Source organism: Armigeres subalbatus, chromosome 1 (assembly GCF_024139115.2).
Source record: "Armigeres subalbatus isolate Guangzhou_Male chromosome 1, GZ_Asu_2, whole genome shotgun sequence".
NCBI lineage: Eukaryota > Metazoa > Arthropoda > Insecta > Diptera > Culicidae > Armigeres > Armigeres subalbatus.
Window position 1 is genome coordinate 230604908 of NC_085139.1, and position 25976 is coordinate 230630883.

General features: G+C 41.4%; 1 protein-coding gene across 6 annotated transcripts in view; it reads left to right on the forward strand.

Annotated features, from left to right (window-relative positions):
- The window catches only part of LOC134205856 (proton channel OtopLc), a 171233-nt gene extending 145890 nt beyond the window's left edge, over positions 1-25343 (forward strand). For 5 of the 6 annotated variants that reach the window (XM_062681502.1, XM_062681501.1, XM_062681504.1 and 2 more), the window contains 7 exons: positions 4095-4652; positions 4724-4841; positions 5096-5201; positions 5270-5473; positions 5554-5714; positions 5808-5973; positions 23863-25343. In XM_062681502.1, coding sequence (XP_062537486.1) covers positions 4095-4652; positions 4724-4841; positions 5096-5201; positions 5270-5473; positions 5554-5714; positions 5808-5973; positions 23863-24827 — 2278 coding nt within the window. In that variant the 3' untranslated portion in view covers positions 24828-25343. Of the gene's footprint in view, positions 1-3773; positions 3798-3857; positions 4027-4094; positions 4653-4723; positions 4842-5095; positions 5202-5269; positions 5474-5553; positions 5715-5807; positions 5974-23862 lie in introns of those variants that run through there. The other variant, XM_062681505.1, reaches the window with a different exon arrangement.
- The last annotated feature ends 633 nt before the right edge of the window (positions 25344-25976 follow it).

Genomic DNA, 25976 nt, shown 5'->3' on the forward strand with positions numbered 1-25976 from the left:
TTTCGCAGCCCACAAGTATACTGGTGGAGCGAGCATATTGTAGCCCTTCGTACAGCCTGCCTCAGGGCTAGAATGACAGTGCAAAGGGCATGCTCGGCGGAAGCGACAAGACCGGCTCTAAGCAAGGCTATCAAAGTAAGCAAAAAAGCCTGCTTCGACAGACTGTGTCAGTGCGCCAACTTGAAGAGGTGCCTAGAGGTGCGAAAGCCCCAAGTGTACACCAATCTGTAGGGAAGCTATCTTCTTCTTCTTCTATATAATAAAAATGAAATGGTCTGTGTTCGTATCCGCATAACTCGAAAACGGCTGGACGGATTTTCTTCATTCCTTCAGCAGTTACGTTCGTTATAGTTTCCGACGGGTTTATATGATATTTCCCAATGTGAAAATCATAAGCAAAGTTGAGTAAATCGTAAAAAACTAAAACAAAGATTCGTATGAGAATTTCGTTTATGCATCGTTACATGCATTTACGCCTACTATGCAGGACAACATCTGCCGGGCCAACTAGTTGGCAAATAAATTCCTGAACGGCTGGTGGTTGATACTGTAGAGGTCACAAACGAATGCAAGCGGCGTGGTATCCGTTACTGAGCAGTCAAAACAGTCGACGTGTGGAATGCGTTCAACAGTCCATGCTGGATGGAGATCGCAAACTAGTTAATTTGGCTGGGAGTACCGGACGGGCAGTACAAAATTCTGGGAAGCTACTTTCAGAATTGAGTATTGATTTACGAGACAGAAGAAGGTTTGGCTTGATCTCCCATCGCGACAGGTGTCCCGCAGGGAGCAATCCTGGATTTACTACTGTGGAACGTGATATACGATGGCTTGCTGAGGTTGAAGCCAGGAGTCAAGTTAGTGGGATTTGCCGATGACGTAACCATGGCCGTGTACGGAGAGTCCATCCAGGAGGTTAAATTGACTGCAGCATATTCGATTTGTCTCGTCGAGGAATTGGTTGCGTATAGCAAGAAGCTACAGTTGGCGCATCATAATACATATAATATTATGATGGTTGACAAAAACCGGATTGCGACCTCCAAGCGAAGGGGGGGTGCTGCTCGACGATAAGTTGAGCTTCAAAAGTCATGTCAACTGCATATGAAAGCGCGCGTCAACAGCGATAGCGGCACTATTGAGGGTGATGGCGAACATCTCTAAGAGAGGAATGCAATGTTGGAGTCATTCAAAATGGAAACCAGCACCGATAACATCGTCGGAAGAATATGCCAGAATGCAGAACAGTGGAATGCGGTTTCCAGGTGATGACCAAGATAGCTGACATCCTTAAACGAGGTAGGCGCACGAAATCGATTAATCGGAATAGGCTACGTCCACCGCCGGGAACTATTTGAATAGATCATGGGGTGAAATGCACCGGCATCGGGTAGTCGGGTCACCATTGAAACGAGAGCTATATAATGGTACTGCTCCTTGAATTCATACCATGTACCCAAATCAATACCATTCGAAAACAAAGATTTGGTGCGCAAATTGCTTTATTTTTCCTTCTAGTGATTTTTTTCAGGAGTGAGCACGCCGGATAACAATAAAACACGACAAAAATTGAGCTAAAGTGCCTGTTTTGCGAAAGTTATTGACATAGGAGCATGTTATTAATAACGGAACAGATACCTACACTCAGAATCCTTGGACCGACCTCGGCACTCACTCGGTCACAAAAGTGTATGAACTATGGGGCCAAAGGTATCAGAAGTAAATTAAATCAAAACTCCTTCTATTCAAGGACTCAATTCGTTTGGAAACTTGGCATATGTACCGTTCTTTGTCGAATTAACCCCACAATTGATCTAAATACAATAATTCAATTTCGGCACTCTGCATTTAAGAGTGAGGATTCTTTATAATGGTTTGTACAACATCAGCAACACTATTTTTCAAATAGTATTATCCAGTTCAATCAAAGGTAATTGCCTATTTCCGGGGATTAAGCCACCCGACTTGGACGTTAATTTACAATGTTATGAAAACTCATATGTGAATATGTACGTTATGTGGAAGATATTGATTTGGAAAATGTATTGGAGGTAACCACTTTCCCTTCGATGGGATTCGAACCCATGACCCTACAGTACGCTAGACTGGTGCTTTAACCAACTAAGCTGCGAAGGACCTCCGTCGGCCTTCGCAACCTAGCGGCTACTGAACGAGCTCGAGATTCCCAAATTGGACGCATAGTCAAATCACTCGCAATCCATTTATCAAGCCAATACTTCCACATGTGTATTGTACACGTCCACATTCTCGAGCTCGTTCAGTAGCCGCTAGGTTGCGAAGGCCGACGGAGGTCCTTCGTAGCTTAGTTGGTTAAAGCACCAGTCTAGCGTACTGTAGGGTCATGGGTTCGAGTCCCATCGAAGGGAAAGTGGTTACCTCCAATACATTTTCCAAATCAATATCTGCCACATAACGTACATATTCACATATGAGATTTCATAGTATTATCCATTTTTACTGTTTTAGAACTGTTTTCCTGCTACTGATGCCGACTACACTTGAAAAGTTCGTATTCCAGATCGTTGTTAAAAATCAGCACGCTCGGAATGAAATTTTTCCCCCAAATATTTTTTTTACAGTCGGCAGTCAAACATTCTTCGTGATGTTGTATCAATCGAAAGACAGAATAATTTTCAATTAGCAATTTCACATCTCGTGGGTTTTATATTCCCCGCTACGATATGTATTGGAACTACTCAACAGCATTCCTCGTTGTTACTGATCAAAAGTTTACTAGCTTGAACAACAAACAATCCCACCATTTCTGTCAGCAAGCATCAACTCGTGGGACATTAAGCAGATCTAATCCATTTCGCTCCGTCGAGTACAAAATCTCCTCACATTCCTTGGGCACGTTCAAGACAGATTTCTCGACAACGTTCTTTCCCGGTTCACCGTGACGACATGTTAACAAGCGGATGAATCCCTAAATTCCATTATGTCAACGCTTTTCGTCCGGCTGCGAAGTGAGATGAACTCAGCCAATAAAAGAAATAAAGTATCCCCATCAAAAAATTGAACGTGGAGCGTCCGCATGGTCGCTCGTTACCGTCCAACTGACTGACGGACGATGGTGGGTTGGGACACAGTGGCGGAGCTCTGTGCAAACGTTATTCGAAATGCGTAATTTAAGAAGGGTCAGTACCACTTGTAAGGATCGCAAGGCAATTAATTAAAAAAAAAACTTATATCCTCTAATAGTTAATAGTTAGTGGAACATGGACCAATGCATTCGGGGTGAATCCTGGTCAGCATTTCGACTGACAAGATGGACAAGAAAATAAAAATTGGTTGGGCTCAACCGTAAGTTTCTTTTAATTTACCTAAAATTCAAAACATTTGTGGGGCTAAATTTAAACTTCTGCAGCAGAATGAATGAAGTTATAAACTATCAGATATCATGCTTGAATTTAAAATAATAATAAAATAATACATAAATTTTACAAATATTCGCTTAAGTTGAAATCGGTATAATCTTTTAAATTAGACATATGATAATCTGATCGATTCTATTCATTTGCACAAAATAAAGAGATACCTAAGAACAAACAAGCTTTTCGCGACCTTGTTCCACTGTGTATCAATTTGCGTGCAAATCACAACTAGTTTGAACTCGGATTTCGGACAAAGTGCTGTTCTGAGTTACCCAGTTGGGAAGACTGTTAACAATCCGTCGATATACAAAATATGTCAGACTCTTGCCATGATTATCCTCCGGGGTGTTATTCATCTTGCTAATGGGTCAGACGATGCAAAAATTATGAGGCGTCTCTACGGTGTGGTGATTTTTAATGTGGATACAATTGACGAAATAAAAGAGATGTTTTTTTACGCAGTCTCTTCCGTTTTGGTTTACGACAATCATGGAACGATTTACTCTGTCCGGAATCACCCGGTTCAGTCGGTTTGTAGCTTTTGCCAGTTGTTGACGACGGTCGAGCGGGATAAAATGCTGCATAAATCTCGGCAACCTTATGCAGCTGTTCCGAAAATTGTTATAAATGGGTCCTAACAGCTATCTCAAATATTTTTAAGAAATATAACAATTATTTTGTTTGCTTACATTCTTCCAGAGACATCGACCTCCCTCTGCAGCCGTTGATGCCATCCCCGTCGGTACCACAGAATGCCATCGTCTCACCGGAAACGTTCAGCAATCACACGTCACCGGCACAATCGTCACAGCATTTGGCAATGGCCACCACTCCAACGCCTCCTTCGATTTCCCAGCATCCTCAGCTACCACACGAAGTTCATACCCAGGACTTTCCCCTCCAGGGGGATGAGTCCCGTATCGGTTCCTCGCTGGAGACCCAGAGCAAGACGCACCTTGGTTCGTCGTCCACTTCTTCCGCCTTCCAGCGGATCCACACGCCAACTCTCAGTGTCAAAACGAATCCCGTGGTCATCATTCCTGGATCGTCTACACCCACCCCGCCGCAACCGTCACCGGGCATCATGCAGAGGCAGCCTGCAGCGATGGGGTCAACCACTACCACCACCCAGCACCTGGCCGTGCTGTACCATTCCCATCATCACCATCTGCACCCGATCCTGAACACCACTCGGCGACCTTCGCGATTACCCGAACCAATCTACTATCACCATCAGCCGCCGCGGGAGATTAAACCGTAAGTTCCGTGCCAGCGAGCCCTTCACTAATCATTCATTAATCCCATCTCTCCGATTCTGATTCACACAGGGGTGAAGCTCTGGCGACGACGCTATCGGCACTCTACGGGAAGCTGCTCGTCGTTATGGGGATTGCCTTTCCGATGGCCGAGGTTATCTCCACCTACATTCCGCCTTCGTTTTATGAGGTAAGTGCGCGGGAAAGTGGATAATGGATCGGATGGGGAGAGCAGCGAGTAATGGGTGTGTTGAGTGTGACTCCGAAACGGGAGCGATGACAGAGTGGCTAAATTTGATACAATCATAAATTTAATGCTTCACAAGTTGAGTGGAAATGCGAACCGCTGACATTTTTTGCTGAAATTTCGTTAACGCTATAGAAGAGTGACTACTGAATTTCTTTGTGGGGAACTCATTTTGCTGATTTTCATCTTTTCCACAGGGCTTCTATTTATATCTCTACATAGGCAGTATGGTATTCCTGTTATTCATGTACGTAACGCTACTCTGGGGCCGGCCCAAAACGCCTCCCATTTCACCGGTAAAAAGTAAGCACCAGCTTTCCATTTGGCGATCACGTGCCGCAATCAATCTAAATCAAATCCCAACATTCCAGAGACTCCTCAAAAAGCGAAAATCATCCGCCGCACCAGCACCACCTGTTCCTCCGACAGCGGCGAACGATCGGACAGCGAAGATGAAACGGCCAGCTCCGAGCCCAAGGTCATACTCCCGACGCGACGAATGTCTCTCGCGTCGGCGACATCGTCCTCCCGGATTCAGCACTTTGGCAGCTTCTACCTCCGGATGGGGGCCGTCGGTATGGATGCGAAATAGAAGCGGTGCATAATTTCAGTATTTGAACATTTAATTTACGATTATTTTTCTTCGCCATTTCAGCGTTCGGCATCGGCAGCATGATCTACTCGGGCCTGGAGTTCGGGCAGTACTTCGAGCTGGAACGGGACACCAAATGCCACAACGTGCTCCTGGCGCTGACCCCGGCCACCCGGATGGCATTCATCTTCATCCAAATGTATTTCATATTCCTCAACAATGAGGTAAGGCGGTGATCTTTTCGTTTTCGGTTTGATGAGCTAATGCCACGGGATGGAATCGATGATTGATTGGGGCGCGATTGTTTTGTTTTTCAGCAAATCAAAGTCTACCGACACAAGATTATGGCTCGCTTCGGACTGATGCACATGATCGGCACCAATCTGTCGGTGTGGTTTTCCGTGTTGATCCAGGAAACCAAACACGAAATATTGACCTTCTACAATCCGGAGAATAGGACGCTGAGGATATCGCATCGATTGGGTGAGTGATTTATTAATTGAAACCATTTGAAACCATCTGTGTGCAGGAAAATCAATGAAGTCGTCCCATACGAAGCTAATTATTCCCAATCGTGATGTTGAAGTAACAAAGACCGATGCATGAATGGCAAGAATGAAGTTTCATAGTTGAGTCCAAGAGCTCGAGTTGAGCTCAAGAAATCAAGTCGAACTCACAAACTTGAGTCGAGTCCAAGAACGTGTTCAGCCTAGTTCAATCGATTTGAAAAATTCGAATCAAATCCAAGAAGAGAACTAGAGTCTCGTTCTAGAACCGAAATCGAGTCCAGAAACTCGAGTCGAGTTTACGCATTCAAGTCGAGTTCAAGAGCCTTAGTCGATTCCTAAAAGTCAAGTAGAGGTGTGCGCCGATGCGCCACGCTGCTGCCGCCTGCAGGTTTTGGCTGCCATTTCCATAAGAAAAATTCGAAGCGATTCCTGATAAAATTCTAAAACTTTTGAATGCAACTTTTGAAATTTGAATGCAACTTCTGGCAAAATTACAAAGAATTATCCGAGAAAACTTTGAAGCGTTTCCAGAAGAAATTAAAAAGAAATCACGAGAAAAGTCAAAGCGTTTTCCGAGAAAATTTTAAAGCGTTTCCCAAGGAAATAACGGAGCGTTCCAGAGAAATTTAGGGGCGTTTTCAGAGGAAATCCTAAAGATTTTCACGAAGAAATGTCTAAGCGTTTCCCAAAAAAAAAACGAAGCATTTCCCGAGAAAAGACCGAATAATTTCTTGAGGAATTACGAACGCAATTCTCGAAGAAATTCCAACGATTTACAAGATTTTTTTTTGAATCGTTCAAGAAGAAATTTCGAAGCGTTTTCTAAGGATTTTTTTCTAAGCGTTTTCTGGAGAAATTCTTCTTCTTCTTCTTGGCATTACATCCCCACACTGGGACAGAGCCGCCTCGCAGCTTAGTGTTCATTAAGCACTTCCACAGTTTTTAACTGCGAGGTTTCTTAGCCAAGTTACCATTTTTGCATTCGTATATCATGAGGCTAGCACGATGATACTTTTATGTCCAGGGAAGTCGAGACAATTTCCAATCCGAAAATTGCCTAGACCGGCACCGGGAATCGAACCCAGCCACCCTCAGAATGGTCTTGCTTTGTAGACGCGCGTCTTGCCGCACGGCTAAGGAGGGCCCCCAGAAATTACGAAGTATATAAATCACGAAAAAAAATCCGTAGAGTTTCCCGAAGGAATGTCTAAGCATTTCCCATGAAAATTTCGAAGCATTTCCCGAGGAAACTTCGAAGTGTTTCTTGAAGAAATTTCGAAAAGTTTTCAAAATAATTCCAAAGTGTTTTCCAAGGGATTTTTAAAGCGCTTTCCAGTGAAATTCTGAAGCATTTCCCGAGGCAATTTCGGAGCATATCCATAAGAAATTTTGAAGCGTTCCACCTTTCAAGAGGCTCGGAAGCCTCCTTTCAAGAGGCTCGGAAGCCTCCTTTCAAGAGGCTCGGAAGCCTCCTTTCAAGAGGCTCGGAAGCCTCCTTTCAAGAGGCTCGGAAGCCTCCTTTCAAGAGGCTCGGAAGCCTCCTTTCAAGAGGCTCGGAAGCCTCCTTTCAAGAGGCTCAGAAGCCTCCTTTCAAGAGGCTCAGGAAGCCTCCTTTCAAGAGGCTCAGAGCCTCCTTTCAAGAGGCTCAAGCCTCCTTTCAAGAGGCTCAGAAGCCTCCCTTTCAAGAGGCTCAGGCCTCCTTTCAAGAGGCTCAGAGCCTCCTTTCAAGAGGCTCAGGCCTCCTTTCAAGAGGCTCAGAACCTCCTTTCAAGAGGCTCAGAAGCCTCCTTCAAGAGGCTCAGAAGCCTCCTTTCAAGAGGCTCAGAGCCTCCTTTCAAGAGGCTCAGGCCTCCTTTCAAGAGGCTCAGGCCTCCTTTCAAGAGGCTCAGAGCCTCCTTTCAAGAGGCTCAGAAGCCTCCTTTCAAGAGGCTCAGAAGCCTCCTTTCAAGAGGCTCAGAAGCCTCCTTTCAAGAGGCTCAGAAGCCTCCTTTCAAGAGGCTCAGAAGCCTCCTTTCAAGAGGCTCAGGCCTCCTTCCAAGAGCTCAGAAGCCTCCTTTCAAGAGGCTCAGAAGCCTCCTTTCAAGAGGCTCAGAAGCCTCCTTTCAAGAGGCTCAGGCCTCTTTTCAAGAGATGCGGAAGCATGCTTTCAAGAGGCTCAGAGCCTTCTTTCAAGAGGCTCAGGCCTCCTTTCAAGAGACTCGAAACCCTCCTTTCAAGAGGCTCAAAGGCCTCCTTCAAGAGCCTCAGGCCTCCTTTCAAGAGGCTCAGAGCCTCCTTTCAAGAGGCTCAGAAGCCTCCTTTCAAGAGGCTCAGGCCTCCTTTCAAGAGGCTCAGAAGCCTCCTTTCAAGAGGCTCAGATGCCTCCTTTCAAGAGGCTCAGAAGCCTCCTTCAAGAGCCTCAGAAGCCTCCTTTCAAGAGGCTCAGGAAGCCTCCTTTCGAGAGGCTCAGGCCTCCTTTCAAGAGGCTCAGAAGCCTCCTTTCAAGAGGCTCAGAGCCTCCTTTCAAGAGGCTCAGAAGCCTCCTTTCAAGAGGCTCAGAAGCCTCCTTTCAAGAGGCTCAGAGCCTCCTTTCAAGAGGCTCAGAAGCCTCCTTTCAAGAGGCTCAGAGCCTCCTTTCAAGAGGCTCAGAGCCTCCTTTCAAGAGGCTCAGCCTCCTTTCAAGAGGCTCAGAGCCTCCTTTCAAGAGGCTCAGAGCCTCCTTTCAAGAGACTCAGAGCCTCCTTTCAAGAGGCTCAGGCCTCCTTTCAAGAGGCTCAGAGCCTCCCTTTCAAGAGGCTCAGAGCCTCCTTTCAAGAGGCTCAGAAGCCTCCTTTCAAGAGGCTCAGAAGCCTCCTTTCAAGAGGCTCAGGAAGCCTCCTTTCAAGAGGCTCAGAAGCCTCCTTTCAAGAGGCTCAAGCCTCCTTTCAAGAGGCTCAAGCCTCCTTTCAAGAGGCTCAAGCCTCCTTTCAAGAGGCTCAGAAGCCTCCTTTCAAGAGGCTCAGAAGCCTCCTTTCAAGAGACTCAAAGCCTGCTTTCAAGAGGCTCAGAGCCTCTTTCAAGAGAAGCAGAAGCCTACTTTCAGGAGGCTCAGGAAAACTCCTTTCAAGAGGCTCAGGCTTCCTTTCAAGAGGCTCAGAGCCTCCTTTGAAGAGGCTCAGAGCCTCCTTTCAAGAGGCTCAGAGCCTCCTTTCAAGAGGCTCAGAAGCCTCCTTTCAAGAGGCTCAGAGCCTCCTTTCAAGAGGCTCAGAAGCCTCCTTTCAAGAGGCTCAGGCCTCCTTTCAAGAGGCTCAGAGCCTCCTTTCAAGAGGCTCAGAGCCTCCTTTCAAGAGGCTCAGAGCCTCCTTTCAAGAGGCTCAGAAGCCTCCTTTCAAGAGGCTCAAGCCTCCTTTCAAGAGGCTCAGAGCCTCCTTTCAAGAGGCTCAGAAGCCTCCTTTCAAGAGGCTCAGAAGCCTCCTTTCAAGAGGCTCAAAGCCTCCTTTCAAGAGGCTCAGAAGCCTCCTTTCAAGAGGCTCAGAAGCCTCCTTTCAAGAGGCTCAGGCCTCCTTTCAATAGGCTCAAGCCTCCTTTCAAGAGGCTCAGAGCCTCCTTTCAAGAGGCTCAGAAGCCTCCTTTCAAGAGGCTCAGAAGCCTCCTTTCAAGAGGCTCAGAAGCCTCCTTTCAAGAGGCTCAGAAGCCTCCTTTCAAGAGCTCAGAGCCTCCTTTCAAGGCTCAGAAGCCTCCTTTCAAGAGCTCAGGCCTCCTTTCAAGAGGCTCAAGCCTCCTTTCAAGAGGCTCAGAAGCCTCCTTTCAAGAGGCTCAAAGCCTCCTTTCAAGAGGCTCCAGCCTCCTTTCAAGAGGCTCAGAAGCCTCCTTTCAAGAGGCTCAGAAGCCTCCTTTCAAGAGGCTCAGAGCCTCCTTTCAAGAGGCCTCAGGCCTCCTTTCAAGAGGCTCAGAAGCCTCCTTTCAAGAGGCTCAGAAGCCTCCTTTCAAGAGGCTCAGGCCTCCTTTCAAGAGGCTCAGAAGCCTCCTTTCAAGAGGCTCAGAAGCCTCCTTTCAAGAGGCTCAGAAGCCTCCTTTCAAGAGGCTCAGAAGCCTCCTTTCAAGAGGCTCAAGCCTCCTTTCAAGAGGCTCAGAAGCCTCCTTTCAAGAGGCTCCAGGCTTCCTTTCAAGAGGCTCAGAAGCCTCCTTTCAAGAGGCTCAGAAGCCTCCTTTCAAGAGGCTCAGAAGCCTCCTTTCAAGAGGCTCAGAAGCCTCCTTTCAAGAGGCTCAGAAGCCTCCTTTCAAGAGGCTCAGAAGCCTCCTTTCAAGAGGCTCAGAAGCCTCCTTTCAAGAGGCTCAAGCCTCCTTTCAAGCTCGGAAGCCTCCTTTCAAGAGGCTCGGAAGCCTCCTTTCAAGAGGCTCGGAAGCCTCCTTTCAAGAGGCTCGGAAGCCTCCTTTCAAGAGGCTCGGAAGCCTCCTTTCAAGAGGCTCGGAAGCCTCCTTTCAAGAGGCTCGGAAGCCTCTTTTCAAGAGAAGCGGAAGCCTACTTTCAGGAGGCTCGGAAAACTCCTTTCAAGAGGCTCGGATGTCTTAATAGTCATAAAACTCCAGTAGATAGCTTGATGTGTAAACCTAATTTTAAATTTAATAAGAAAATTTCACGAAATAATGAAAATTTCAGCCAACTTTATGGAGAGCTATACTGCCGCTAACCTGTCAGTCCCGTCTGTATGTGGCAATGTGGCATCCATACACATATGGAACTGATTTGCGGTTAGCGGCAGCATATATCCTGTTAGATTTCAGGTCCGTTTTTTATATATCTTATTTGCATTTACAGTTTACGTTTATTTGCATTTACAGCAAAAAAATAGGGGGTACCTCAAATAATACAAAAGTTCGAAGGGGTACCTCTCAAGAAAAAGGTTGAGAACCGCTGCCATAGAAGATTTCGAAACGATTCTCGAGGAAATTCTGAATCGTTTCGCAAGGAAATTTTGAAGCGTTTCTTGAAAAAATTCAAAGCGTTTCCAGAAGAAATTTCAAAGTGGTTCTTTAGGAAATTCCAAATTGTTTCCCGAGTAAATATCGAAGAGTTCTCCAAGGGAATTTTGAAGCGGTCCACAGAACATTTCAAAGCGTTTTCGAAATTAATGTTGACTGTATTCGTGAAGAAAATCCAAAGTGTTTCTCTCTTCACTGAAATTCCGAAGCGAGGCATTTCATGAGGAAATTGCGAAGCGTTCCGCAGAAAATTTCTAAGCGTTCTCTGAAGAAATTTTGAAGCTCTTTCCAATGAAATTAAGAAGCGTTTTCCGAGGTAATTTCGAAGCATATCCATAAGAAAATTCTAATCCTAAGAAATTGTAAATCATTTTGAAGAAAATTTGGATGCAACTTTTGAAGAAATTCCAAACATTTTTATGACGAATTTTCTAGGCGTTCACGAGCTTAATTCGAAATGTTTCCAGAAGACATTTGAAACCTTTTTTTAAATCTTTATTAAGGAGACTTTCAGCCCTAGGCTGGCTCGTCTCCGAACATTTCAAAGCGTTTTCTGAGGACATTTCGAAGCGTTTCCTGAAGAAATTTCGACGCCATTCCCGAAGAAATTCCGAAGAGTTTCCCGAGTATACTTCGAACCATTACGAGGAAACTTTGAAGCGTTTCCAGCGACAAAGTTGCAAAGCGTTTCCCGAAGAAATTTCGAAGCGTTACCCGCAAAAAACCTAAGTGTTATCCTAGGAGTTTTTGAAGCACGTTTGAATGAAATTTCGAATCGTTTCCTGAAGAAATTTCGTAGCATTTCCCCAAAGCGTTTCCTGAAGTAATGTCCACGAGAAAATTTCGAACAGTTTCTCGAAGAAGTGCTTTCCCAGGAAATTTTAAAGCGCTTTCCAATGAAATTCCGTAGCGTTTCTCGAGGAAATTTTGAAGCATATACATAAGAAAACTCGAATCATTTTGGAGAAAATTGGGATGCAGTTTTCGAAAATCTGAAGTGTTTTCCAAGAAAAGTTGAAATACCGAAGCGATTCACGAGAAATTTCCATAAGAAAATTCGAAGCGTTTCCTGACGAAATTCCAAAGTGTTTCATGAAGAAGTTTCAAAGCGTTATCCGCAAAAAATCGTAAGTGTTTCTCGAGAAAATTTTGAAGCGTTTCTCGCAAAAAAGTGTTTTCCAAGGAATTCTTGAAGCGCTTTCTAATGAAATTCGATACCGCTTCCACAGGAAATTTCGAAGCATTTCTTGAAGAAATTTCTAAGCGTTTCTTGAAAAAATCCCGAAAAATTCCCGATGAAATTTTAAAACGTTTCCTGCAGAAATTTCGAAGCATTTTCCGAGGAAACAGAGGACATTTCAAAGCGTTTTTTGTGGAAGTTTTGAAGCGTTACCTGAAAAAAATTCGACGCCATTCCGAAGAGTTTCCCGAGGATACTTTAAACCGTTCACGAGGAAGGATCCAGAAGATATTTCAAAGCATTCTTCTGAGGCATTTCAAAGCATTTCCTAGAGAAATTTCGAAGCGTTTCCCGAAGAAATTTCGAAGGATTTCTTGAAAAAGAATCGAAGCGTTTCTCGCAAAACTCCTAAGCCCTTTCGAATGAAATTTCGACGCATTTCCTGAAGAAAATTGTAAGCGTTTCCTGAGAAAATTCCGAAAAAATTCCTGACGAAATTTTGTAGCGTTTCCCGAAAAAATTTTGAAGCATTTCCCGAGTAAATTCCAAATTGTTTCCTCAAGAAATTTATAAGCGCTTCCCGCAAAAAAACCAAGTATTTTCCAAGCGCTTTCCAATGAAATTCCTAAGCGTTTTTCAAGGAAAATTTTGAAGCATTTCCTGATGAAAATTCGGAGAATTTCCTGAGAAAATTCCGAATATTTTCCTGACGAAATTTCGAAGCATTTCCCGAGAAAATTTCGAAGTGTTTCCTCAAGAAATTCCAAAGTGTTTTCCAAGGAATTTTCAAAGCGCTTTCCAAAATTGCGAATCATTTTGGAGAAAAGTTGGATGCAACTTTTAAAATAAATTCCAAACATTTTTTCGAGGAATTTTCGCTTCACGAGGAAAACTCGAAGCGTTCTCTGAGGAAATTTCGAAGCGTTACCTGAAGAAATTTTGACGCCATTCCCGAAGAAATTCCGAAGAGTTTCCCGAGGATACTTCGAACCGTTCACGAGGAAATTTTGAAGCGGTTCCAGAAGACATTTCAAAGCATTTTCGGAGGAAATTTCAAAGCATTTCTTGGAGAAATTTCGAAACGTTTTCTGAAGAAAATTCGAGGCGTTTCCTGGGAAAATTCCAAATAATTTCCTGACGAAATTTTGAAGCATTTCCCGTGGAAATTCCGAAGCAATACATGAAGAAATTCCAAAAAGTTTCCCGCGGAAATGTCTAAACATTTCACGAGAAAATTTCGAAGTATTTTCCGAGGAAATTTCGAAGTGTTTCCTGCAGACATTTCGAACTGTTTCCCGAAGAAATTCCAAAGCGTTTTCCAAGGAATTTTTTAAGCGCTTTCCAATAAATTTCCGAAGCGTCTCTCGAGGAAACTTCGAAGCATATCCGTAAGAAAATTCGAATTCTGAGAAATTGCGAATCATTTTGGAGAAAATTTGGATGTAACTTTTGAAGAAATTCTAAACATTTTTCCGAGGAATTTTCGAGGCATTCACGAGAAAAATTCAAAATTCCGAAGCAACTCACGAAGAAATTCCAAAGAATCTCCCGAGGAAATGTCTAAGCAACTCACGAGAAAATTTCGAAGCCTTTTCCAAGGAAATGTCGAAGTATTTCCCGAAGAAATTCCAGTGTTTTCCAGGGAATTTTCGAAGTGCTTTCCGAGAATATTTTTAAGGTTTTCCTAAAGAAATTTAGACACCACTCGCGAAGAAATTCCGAAGAGTTTTCTGAGGATACTTTGAACATTTCACATTAGATATTTCAAAGCGCTTTCTGGGGAAATTTCGAAGCGTTTCATGAAGAAATTTCAAAGAATTTCAGGAGAAATTCCGAAGAAATTCGCAATGAAATTCGAAAGAGTTTTCAGAGTAGATGACTAAGTGTTTCCCAATTAAATTTCGAAGCATTTTCCGAGGAAATAATGAAGCGTTCGCGGTATATTTCGAAGCGTTTCCCGAGACAAATGCGAATCATTTCTGAGGAAATTTGGACGCATTTCCCGAAGATATTCCAATGACTTTCCCGAGAAGTTTTCGACAGGAAACATTTCAAAGCATTTGCTGGAGAAATTTCGAAGCGTTTCTTGAGGAAATCCCGAAGAGTTTTCCAAAAAAAATAATCGACCCTAGGAAATTTCGAAGCGTTTTCCAAAACAGCTGCAAAGCGTTGCCCGAGGAAATTTCGAAGCGTTTTCCTCAAAAAAGTGTTTTCCAAGAAGTTTTTAAAGCGCTTTCGAATAAAATTTTGAAGTGCTTCCCCAGGAAATTTCGTAACATTTCCTGAAAAAAATTCAAAGCGCTTCCTGAGGAAAATCCGAATAATTTCCTGACGAAATTTCAAAGAAATGTTTTCTGAAGAAATTTTCGAAGCATTTCCCGAGGAAATTTCTAAGTATTTCCTGAAGAAATTTCGAAACGTTTCTCGAAGAAGTGTTTTCCAAGGAATTTTTAAAGCGCTTCCCAATGGAATTCCAAAGCGTTTCTCTAGGAAAATTTGAAGCATGTAAAGAAAAATTTGGATCCCGAGAAATTCCTAATCATTTAAAAAAAAAATTGGGATGCAATTTTTGAAAATCTGAGGTGTTTTTCAAAAAAAACCCAACTTAATTCACCGAGTGGTGATACTGCCTTTCTCGCATTTAGCCAAGACACCAACCTTATATGGCGCTTATATAGTTCGATTCCATTTTCTTAATAACTTTTAAACGCAATGGTCGATCGTTATCAAATTCAATAGTGATCAACAAGGCTTTGTCCCCTGTCGAATGCAACTTGTTGCGAGAAAATCGGTTAAGAATTACTATATGAAAAAGTGGCTAATGTTTTTCGGTTTTCATGTGCACACACACACATACACACGGACAGACAGACATTTGTTCAGTTCGACGAGCTGAGTCGATTGGTATATAACATCATGGGTCTCCGAGACTTCTATAAAAAGTTCGATTTTGGAGTGAAATGATAGCCTTTCGGTACAACTTTGTTGTACAAGAAAGGCAAAAAGGAAGGGAATACCAAAGCGATTCACGAGGGAATTCGAAGCGCTTCCTAAGAAAATTCCGAATAACTTCCTGACGAAATTCCGAAGTGTTTCCTGAAGAAATTTCAAAGCGTTTCCCGCAAAAAATCTAAAGTTTTTTCCTAGAATTTTTTGAAGCGGTTTCCAATAAAATTCTGAAGCGTTTCTCGAGGAAATGTCGAAGCATATCCATAAGAAAAATTGAATCCCGGGAAGTTTCGAATCATTTTGGAGAAAATTTGGATGCAACTTTTGAAGTAATTTCAAACAATTTTTCGAGGAATTTTCGAGGCGTTCACGAGGAAAACTTCAAGTGTTTTCTGAGAAAACTTCGAAGTGTTACCTGAAGAAATTTCGACGCCATACCCGAAGAAATTCCGAAGAGTTTCCCAAAGATACTTGAAATCGTTCACCAAGAAATTTTGAAGCGGTTCCAGAAGACATTTCAAAGCATTTCCTGACGAAATTTTGAAGCATTTGCCGAGGAAATTCCTAAGCAATTCATGAAGAAACTTCAAAGAGTCTCCCGAGGAAATGTCTAAACATTTCACGAGAAAATTTCATTTTCCTTCCCAGATCCCCGTGGAAATTTCCATAAAAAAAATTCGAAGTGCTACCTGAGGAAAGTTCGGAGCAATTCCCAAAGAAGAAAAAGAAGAAGAAATTCCAAAGATTCTTCCGAGAAGTTTTTGAAGCGATAGCGAGGAAATTCCGAAACAATTCAAAAAACTTCCTAAGGAAATTCCGAAGGGTTCCTTGAAAAAATTTCGAAGCGTTTCCCTAAAAAATGTCAAAGTGTTGTCCAATAAAATACCGAATCGATTTCCGTGGAAACTTCTATAAGAAAATTCGAAGCGTTTCCTGAGGAAACATCGAAGCAATTCCCAAACAAGAATTCCCGAGAAGAAAGATTTTTCACAAAAGTTTTCAAAGCGTTTTCGAGGAATTTCCGAAGCACTTCACGAATTTCCTGAGGAAATTCCGAAGTGTTCCCTGAAGAAATTTTTACGCCATTCCCGAAGAAATCCTGAAGAATTTTCGGAGAAAATTTCGAAGCGTTTCTTGAGAAAATTCCGAGGAAAAATCGAAATTATTCCCAAATGAAATTATAGAAAGTTTCCCGAGAAGACTTTGTAGCATTTCCCGAGGTTATTACTAAGTGTTTCCTGAAGTTTCGACTCCAAACACATATTTTTTTTACTGGGATCTCAGCTATTTGTTCAACTTTTACCGAGGTTCGCACAGTCGAGCCCCAGCAAACATGTTTTTCGCTGAGATATCTGTCAAAGTTGCTGAAAATCAGCAAATAATTTGCCGAAATCCAGCTAACAAACCTCAATTTGACGGGATATCGGTTTTTTATTTTGCTGAGCACACGGCTGTGCGGACTCCGCCGAGCTGCAGAAATAAAAACTGCACTCCTGAAGAAATTTCGAAGAGTTTCCCAAGGATGCTTCGATCCGTCTACGAAGAAATTTTGAATTGTTTCCTGGAGAAATTTTAAAGCATTTCCCGTCTAAAATGCTTATCATTTATTGAAAAAAAAAATCCAAAAATTTTCCTGAGGAGTTTTTGAGTTGCGGGGAAATTTTCAAGCCTTTTCAGAAGAAATTTAGAATATCGTTTTCTGAGAAAATTTCGAAACACATCCCGAAGCCACTCACGAAGAAATTCCAAAGAGTTTCCCAAGAAAATGTCTAAGCTTTTCGCGAGAAATTTTGGAAGAATTTTCCGAGGAAATCTCGAAATGTTTCCTGAAAAAAAAAATTGACGTCAATCTAAAAAAAAATTCTAATGGTTTTCCAAGGAAATTTCTAAGCGTTTCCTAAAGAAAAACTGAAGTGTTTTCAACGACAAGTTGAAGCGGTTCCAATGAAATACCAAAGCAATTTGGATATTTTCATAAAAATTCGAAGCATTTCCTGAGAAAATTCCGAGGTTAGATGTAAGCCATTTCCAAAGAAACACAGATAAAAATATGTTGTGATTTTAAATCTATTTTCATGCACATATTTGGAGCATGCAAATAAACGTAACATTCAATCGATCTCACTATTCTTTTAAAGCGAAATAAATTGAAACGGTGCTTGCTTGTAAAATTCAATCAAATTTAATTGAATATCGAATGTTAATTCGTTTGATGGGATAAGCTGCAATTTTACACGTCGTTGAATTTTCAAAATTATTTATTGTGAATTCCAGAAAGTTTTTCGGGAAAAATTGTAAGCGTTTCCCGATGACATTTCTAAGTGTTTCCTGAAGTAAATGAAGAAATTTCGACACCACACTTGAAGAAGTTCCGAAGAGTTTCCCGAGTATACTTCGAACCGTTCACGAGGAAATTTCGAAGCATTTTCCGTTCAAAATGCTAATCATTTCCTGAGGATACTTGGACGCAATTCCCGAAGAAATTACGAGGAGTTTTCAAAACACTTGGGAGGATATTTTTCAACGTTTCCAGGAGAAATTTTCAAGCGATTTCTCCAAAAAACGAAAAAACATTTCTCGGAAATATTCTGACGCGTAAAGTTTCTCAAGGAAAGGATTAAGTGTTTCATGAGAAAATTTCGAATGCTTGCTGAAGAAATTTCGACGTCATTCCCGGAGAAATTCCGAAGAGTTTCCTTAAGAAATTCTGAAGTGTTTTTCACAAAACTTTTGAAGCGCTTACCAATGATTTTCCGGAGATTTTTCCTAGGATATTTTCACAAGAAAATTCGAAGCGTTTCCTGAGAAAATTCGAAATCATTTCATGAGGACAGTTCGAAGCGTTTCCCAAATAAATTTCGGTGTGCTTTCTCAAAAAAAAAATACGAAGCGTTTCCGAAGAAAATTTCGACGCAATTTCCTAATAAATTCCAAAGAGTTTCCGAGGAAATTTCGGAATGTTTTCCGAGGAAACTACGAAGCGTTCCACAGAAAATTTCGAATTTTTCTAAATTCAACGAAACTCCGAATCGATTCCTTTGGAAATTTCCAAGCGTTTCCTGAAAAAATTTTGAAGTGCTTACCGAGGATTTTTTTTTGAAACAATGGAAATTTTGAAGCCCCTAGGTTTCAAGTTGAAATTTGGAAGCAATTTCTAGAAAAAAAATCGAAGCGCTGCCCGATGAAAATGTGAAATGTTTCCTAAGTAAATTTCGATGAAATTCACAAAGGAATTCCAAAGAGACAATCTTGGAGCGTTCCCGAGGAAATTTCCAAGGATTTCACGAGGAAATTGTAAAGCGTTTCGCAGAACATTTCTAAGCGTTTATCAAAGAAATTCCGAAACGTTTTCCGAGGAAAATTTGAAGCGTTTTCCGAGGATACGTCGAAGCGTTTCTTAGGGAATTTTGCAACTTCGAACAGTTTCCAGAAAAAAAATGTCGAAGCGTTCCTTAGGAGCTTTCGAAGTGTTTCCATAGAAAATTCTGAAGAGTATTTCCTTAGAGTTCTTCGAGAAAATTTAGGAGATTTTCTTTAGAAAATTTAGAAGCGTTTCCTGAGGAAAGAGTTTTTCAAATGTATTCCGAAGGTCTTCCTTAGGAAATTTGGAAGCATATCCCGACGAAATCCCCTAATGTTTCAGGAGAAAATTCCAAATGGTTTCTTTAGGAAATTTCTAAGAAATATTTGTGAGAACTTCGAGTTTGTTTTGTGGGAATTTATAAAATGTTAAATAATTATCCACGCATGTCACAGAGGAAATGTTCGTGAAATTTTGGGAAAACTTTTCGGTGAAACACAGTTTGTCGGGGGAATTCGAAAGGATTATTGAAGGGAATACGAAAGAAAACTTATTAGAAATTTAGTGAAAACTCAGGAAATTTTTGTGGAGAAATTCAGAAGGACTACCAGCATAAAATCAGAAGATATTTAAAAAGAAAATCAGAGGAACACCCAGAGAGAATTTATTGGGATTTCTGTGGAGGATGTCTATAGGTAAACGGAAGCCTCTTGAAACACCTCATGCCAGAGATGGTTCACTACATGTAACTACATGTGTATGAACGGAGATGCAAAACAAAACTGCTGTTTGGCCTGTATTTGACATATTTGCGGTATCTAGTCAGTGCCAGTGGAAGCATCGCACTTGGAGATCTCGGAAGTCGGATTCAGCAACACTAACCCAAGTAGCAAAATTAATTTTATGATGCACTTGAAGCACACTTCTAGACTTGTGCCTTAAAACCACATTTAAAGCCAATTGTCCTACAAGCTTGCTTCAAGACAGCCATAAAACCACTATAAGACGAAAGAGGCCCACTCTTGAGAAGGTGTTCAAGACCATTTTCCAAGGTTCGCTTAAAACTTGTTAGTTTTATCAAAGTGAGCTTATGATGGCATGAAAGATCAGCATAAAACCCTTTTAGGATTACTAAGGAATTTGACAGCATGTGTTTTCGTTATCTAGATCCGCTGATGTTTATACTTGTTTATATTGAATTTTGTCTGAACCAAATCGAACAGTATCTCATAATGATGAAAATTCTTATGGATACGTTGATAAATTGAAACTTAATTGCATTGTGATCGTGTAATTCCACATACCACAACCACTTTGTCGATGCTTTTTCGAACAAATATTGAATGCGCCTTATAAAATATTATTTTTAAAAACTATTTTTATTTAAAATATTGTACATACCAAAAAAAATAAATTTTGCTCTACTTTTTATTTCGCAGATGTAACAATATTTGTTTTATGCCCCAATCTATGAAATGACTCATGCATGTAAAATTAAAACAAATAGTTTTCATCGTTCATATAGAAATGGCTTCTATCAAGAAATTTGACGCAGACGATAATCCGCCATGATTTCAATAGTTTTATCGAAAACCATCATAAGATTGGATTAAAACCACTTTATCTCATACAAAACCTGTTAGGTTTATGCAGGAGCATGATAAATTGAACTAGACTTATCGCAATCTTGACGAAGCTTAGTTTGTCTTGAATAAAATTAACTAGTACTGGTCAAAACTAAGAAGTTGTATTGAAGAGCGTTATAAGTTTGGTGCTCTCATTATAACATGTTGTTTACAATGAATCGCCTGCATTGAGCGTGCTTACAGCGGCACACTTGGAGTTAACTTTCTGAATTCAGTATGGCGAAAGGCGTCTAAGGTTCGATATCTCAAAATTAAGCACTTTCATCGAAAAAATATTTGGTAGGCGTAGTAGCGGACACCTTCCTACATAACAGGTACCAAATAGTTTTTCATGAAAAGTTCCTAATATTGAGAAAATCCGCGTTAGTTAACTCATGGCGGTTAACTCATGATGGCTATTTTGCGCATATACCATAGCGCCTGGATGTGATAGCGGCGGGTCGACAATCAGCCACTGCCAACAATTCATTCCAACGAAAACAAGTCGTTCATTTGGAAAGAGTTCGCCGTTAAATATTAACTAAACTAAATATCTGCACAAAATGCTGAATTGAATGAAAACTCAATAGGGTTACTGCTCCTAGGGGTCCATAATACCTATCTATCTATATCAATAACAATCGAGAACAAATAATTAAAGCGCCAAATGTTTTGATTTCCATGTTCATCCGAAATCATCCGTTTTGCGAATATTGTCATATAATAACATGCAATTCAACTGAAAAAGAAATGCATATAACTTATTTGTTTACCTGTCAGTTAAACATCTATAGGGTTATGTTTAATCAAAGAGTAAATGGTTAATACTTCTTTATTAAAAATAAACCAGTTTCGAAATACGAGTAGAGTTGATAGTTCGATAATGATTTTCGGTCGCGATTTTGCAACAATATGTTAAAGATTTCAAAAATCTACTTAACTTGCTAGTATTTGTTGCGTAGCTCAACCGTCCGTTGAAAACTGGAGAAATTCTCCTGTGTATTGTACCCAGTTGGTTATGATTACGAACGCCCAAAAATCGAGAAAATGTATTTTAAAGAAAATTTATCGATCATATGATAAATGGGAGGATATGAAATCTGCCTGATATTGGAAGATCAAGACAGCTGATGGAGCTGGTGGTAAATTTGATCCGATAGAAAGAAAACTGCAGCTGATGATCCGATAGAAAGAAAGCTTCGATAGAAAAAAACAGATGCTTGCGCAAATGGAGTTTCCATATATGGGATAAATTTACATTATTTTTGTCTTTGATCCACTTGTTTGCGTCCAATTTGACATTATGTTTTGTTTATTTTGATGTATTCTTCAACAAGAGCACTTTCTCCCACTCAAAGCCACATAGTTTTAAGGAAGTTTTATAATGGCATTTTCAAGATCGTTCTTTCTTAATAAAGAGTACCATAAAACTTTCTCAAAACTATTTGGTTTCAATTGGGATATAGTGCTCTTGCTGCATAATTTATCAAAATAAACAGCTTAAAATGGACCTGGAGCATATCATAAAACTATTATAAGAGAATTTAGCTTTGAGGTAACTTGGACTAGATGAAAGCTATGATAAAACTCTACAGTTTATGCGAATCCTTGATAAAACTGCAATAAAACTTGAATAAATCCAAATAGAATTCAAAATGTTACTTGGGTAAGTCACACTGAGTACATTATGCGAGTGCTACCCGCGATCATACAATTATTAATAACACTAAGCCATACTGAGCTTTTTATATGCGAGCAACACTCTTATTCTTTACGAAAATTTGTGTCACTAAGTTGCACTCATCATGACCCTAGGTACATATTACAGATGTTAAGTTAGTCAAACCCTCCTTAGCCATGCGGTAAGATGCGCGGCTACAAAGCAAGACCATGCTGAGGGTGGCTGGGTTCGATTCCCGGTGCCGGTCTAGACAATTTTCGGATTGGAAATTGCCTCGACTTCCCTGGGCATAAAAGTATCATCGTGTTAGCCTCATGATATACGAATGCAAAAATGGTACCTTGGCTTAGAAACCTCGCAGTTAATGACTGTGGAAGTGCTTAACGATGAACACTAAGCTGCGGGGCGGCAATGTCCCAGTGTGGGGATGTAATGCCAATTAAGAAGAAGAAGAAGTTAGTCAAAGGAGTTGTGCCAATGAAAAATCAATCAAATTTAAGCACAAAATAATGTGTAGTGGTTCTAATTCTTACCATTTCTTGACTCAGTAATCGAGGATATTCCCCTCAAAAGATATACTTACATTTTTTTTGGACCGTTTTGGCTCAAATCCCGAACATGACTCATATTCTGAGCACTGGGGTTATAGCGCCTTCAAACCAAAATTTCCATCGGTTTGTCGTATTGAGGATCAAGATTACAAACAAATTCAAACTCGTGTGAAGAAAATTACACGAATAAAGCCAAAATGGCCATTTAAAACCCAGTGTTCGGAATTTGAGTCAAAACGTTAATTTTAGATATTGTGTTCTGTTTCACGATCAAAGCATTACAATGAAAATATGTACTCAACATCGTTACCGTTTTTAAGACTTCTTTTTCTTTTGTACGATCACATCACTTCCACATAAGATAAAACAACACATTTTCACTATAAGTGCTCCCGCTTGCCTAAAACCAGATTCTACGCTGCCGTAATCTGAAAAAGTAACGTATACGCCATTTTCCAAAAATGGTGTTAACTCATCGAGCTCTTATAACAGAAAAATGAAAAACATGTAGCTTGTGATTTGACGCATACGTCACTTTATCAGATTACGGCAGTACGGGAGCCTCTTGAAACACCTTATGCCAAATATAATTCACTACATGTGACTGCCGATACATTTCCCGATTGCTTTGATTTCTAATAATGTGGTTGTCAGTTCTGGTTTGCATTAGGCCTACTTCGATGGTTTTGAAGCTATTGAATATCTGCTTTAGTAAACAGCAAGTGCTGTTTCCTAATTTCAATAAACAATTAGAGGAGCTTCAGAACCATTGGAAGTTCTGATGATTTCAACGTGGGAGTTCTGAAAAAAGTATTCCATAAAAAATGGAAACAAATCTCCGTGAGAATTTGGATGATATTACTTTGGAAATTACGATGAATTTCCAGTGGAAATTTTAAAAAATCCAGTTAAATTAACCAGATGACTGGTTAATTTTCTTAAAATTATTAAAAAATCATGGAGAAATTCAATAATTATTTCTCAAAAATGTCTGCGAAATTAAAAAGAATGTCCAACACAAAAGTGCGGAATATTTTATTTTTCCGTAGAACTTCACTATTTTTGTTTCCAAGAAGATAAAAAATCGATCTAATGAACACCGATTCACGACGCCGCTGATTAGGATTGTGACAAACGTCGCCACTGGCGCACTCCTATAAACTGTAGTCCAAAAACTAGTGATCTCGAAATGAGTTCGAAAAACGAGTTCAGTCGAGTTCAAAGACTTAATATATTCGAAGATAGGCCTATGAACATGAATCGAAGATCTCGGGTTCAAGTACTCAAGTCTAACAATTCGATTCCAACAACTTGAGTTCATGAATTCAAGATCTAAAACTTAAATCCAGCTACTCGAATCCAACACGAGTTTTTATACTAATCCTAAAAACTATCAATTTGTGATTCAATTTTTCTAAATATTGACGGATGATGCGATCCGGATGTTTAATTTGTCGACGCGTGGACTCGATTTGTAGCGTTCGCATGCTCAAACTCGAAACAGCGTAGTTTAACAAATCTGGAAATTCAGTTCGGAAACTGGCATCCGTTGTCAGGAGACAAGCACAGAAACTTTATCTCAATAATCTCCCAGTAGTGAAGGAACATCTCTAATCAACCTCTTAATCATTCCAGGTCACAAAATGATCCCGCACCCGGCGGACACCGAAGCCCATCTCCGGGTAGCGCGAGGACTCAAAGGCCCGCACAACATCTTCGAATGTCGGCGGTCAAACATCATCGGTACCCTGGTCCAGGACGCTTCGCCTTTCCTGTTTCCATGCACAATCGAATACTCGCTAATCTGCGCCGCCATTCTGTACGTGATGTGGCGCAGTATCAGTCGACCCCAAGCCGATCCACCCCAGCGGCAGGAGAGTCTACATCCACTGAAGCGGTCTCCCCATCACTACTCGGTCGATTGCGCCGGAGCGCACAAAGGGTTATTCATCGGCATTCTCATCCTGGTTCTCACCATCATCTCGCTGATCCTATTCTTCGTGCTCATTTCGCGACCCGAGTTCATCAATCTGGCCGTCACGGAAGTCAACATCTGCGAGTTAACGCTGTACGGCACGACGACCGCTGCCACCCTCATAGGCATGATTCAGGTCCGGCACATGCAGTACGACGCGTTCCGGAGCTTCAGCCTGGATGACATCCTGCTGGTTGGAGGCCAAACCGGATCCTTCCTCTACAGTACCTTCACCGTCATCGGCGGTCAGTTCATGATGCGAAGGGACACGGTGCTGGTCCTCATCACTGCCCTGGCCTCCCTGGTGGAAACCGCATGCCAAACCATGTTCATCCTGGATGCCAGCCGGCGGTCCGCCGCCACCCAGGAGCACATACGAAAGAAACCCGGTCGGGAGATCGTGACCTTTCTGCTGGTCAGCAATTTGGCGATGTGGGCCATCAACACGCTGGAAAAGTCCCGCGCCGAGTCGCACCCAATCCAGCTGCACTTCTACGGGCTCTGGGCGTGGACCATCATCACCCACGTCTCCATGCCGTTGGCCATCTTCTACCGATTCCACAGCACCGTTTGTCTGTGCGAAATTTGGAAACGAGCGTACAAAATGAAACCGGCTTATATGTAATCCGATCCCGACTACTGCCGGTTGTTGCTGGTCGGCGGTCGTTAAATGTGATTAGCTGCGGTGCTGCGCACCGACGAAACGGAAGATCCATTACCCCCCTCTTGTTCGTTATAGCCTTTATGTACTCACCAGTATTTCCTATCTATTTCCTCTCTGTAACTGTTAGGAAACTCTGCTCAACTATGCAACCAATGTATCTGTTCTATGGATATCGATCTCCCATTTGTAACCCTCTCTCACTAATCTCGACCACTCCGAAGGTTAATACTCAATGTTTATGGAACGAAAAATGAAACCCAAAATATGTAAACCACGTTGGATCGAAACGAAATAGAAACTGTCGACACAAGAAGTATAATAAAAATAGGAATACGTATTGATAATCTTCAAAAAAAAAACCAAAAATGTACCTTTGTAATCGATACTAGCCAAAAGTCAAACAATATTGCGGGGGACGACGTAGTACTAGGAAACAATTGTCCAAGCTGTAAAACATTAAACCAATAGCCCACCGAATCCGGTTTTTGAGACTCTAATTTTGAATACTCACACCACGACCACACCAAATTGAGACACATTTTACAGCAACTTTTTTGATAGGAATTTTAAAATCGATGATGTTCGTATTTAGCGGGTAGCGTTTAGCGTACACACAACCAGGTTTTTAGGGAACTTTGAGGGCTTGTTGCATTGCTAAACTAAATCGTGCTAAACTGACTGACAAAGCTTATTATTTAAGTCATATTTCTGTCGGGGCCGAGCGAATATCCTTAGGACATCCGTCGAATATCTGAATTATCATGGGCTGTGTACTCACATGTATGCTCTGACAGAACGAGTAGCTCTAGTGATACATAGAAGATGTACCCAATATTCGAATTAGTATCGTCTCGTTCTTTGTTTTTTTCTGTCAATCGAGTTCATATTCGTGTGCTAATGGGCGCCTACTATTCGAACGCCGATTGCTTCGATTTAGAAATTCAAATCTCATTCAAATAATCCATGCTTTCATTTCGTATCTCCGATTATTATTTTAACACAATCCGCTACTACCACAATCCCGCTCACCTCTACTCTTTTCTATGATTGTATTTGGTTTAAAAAATCGCAAAACAACACTTTGTTGAATTTTCAATTCTCTGTCATGTT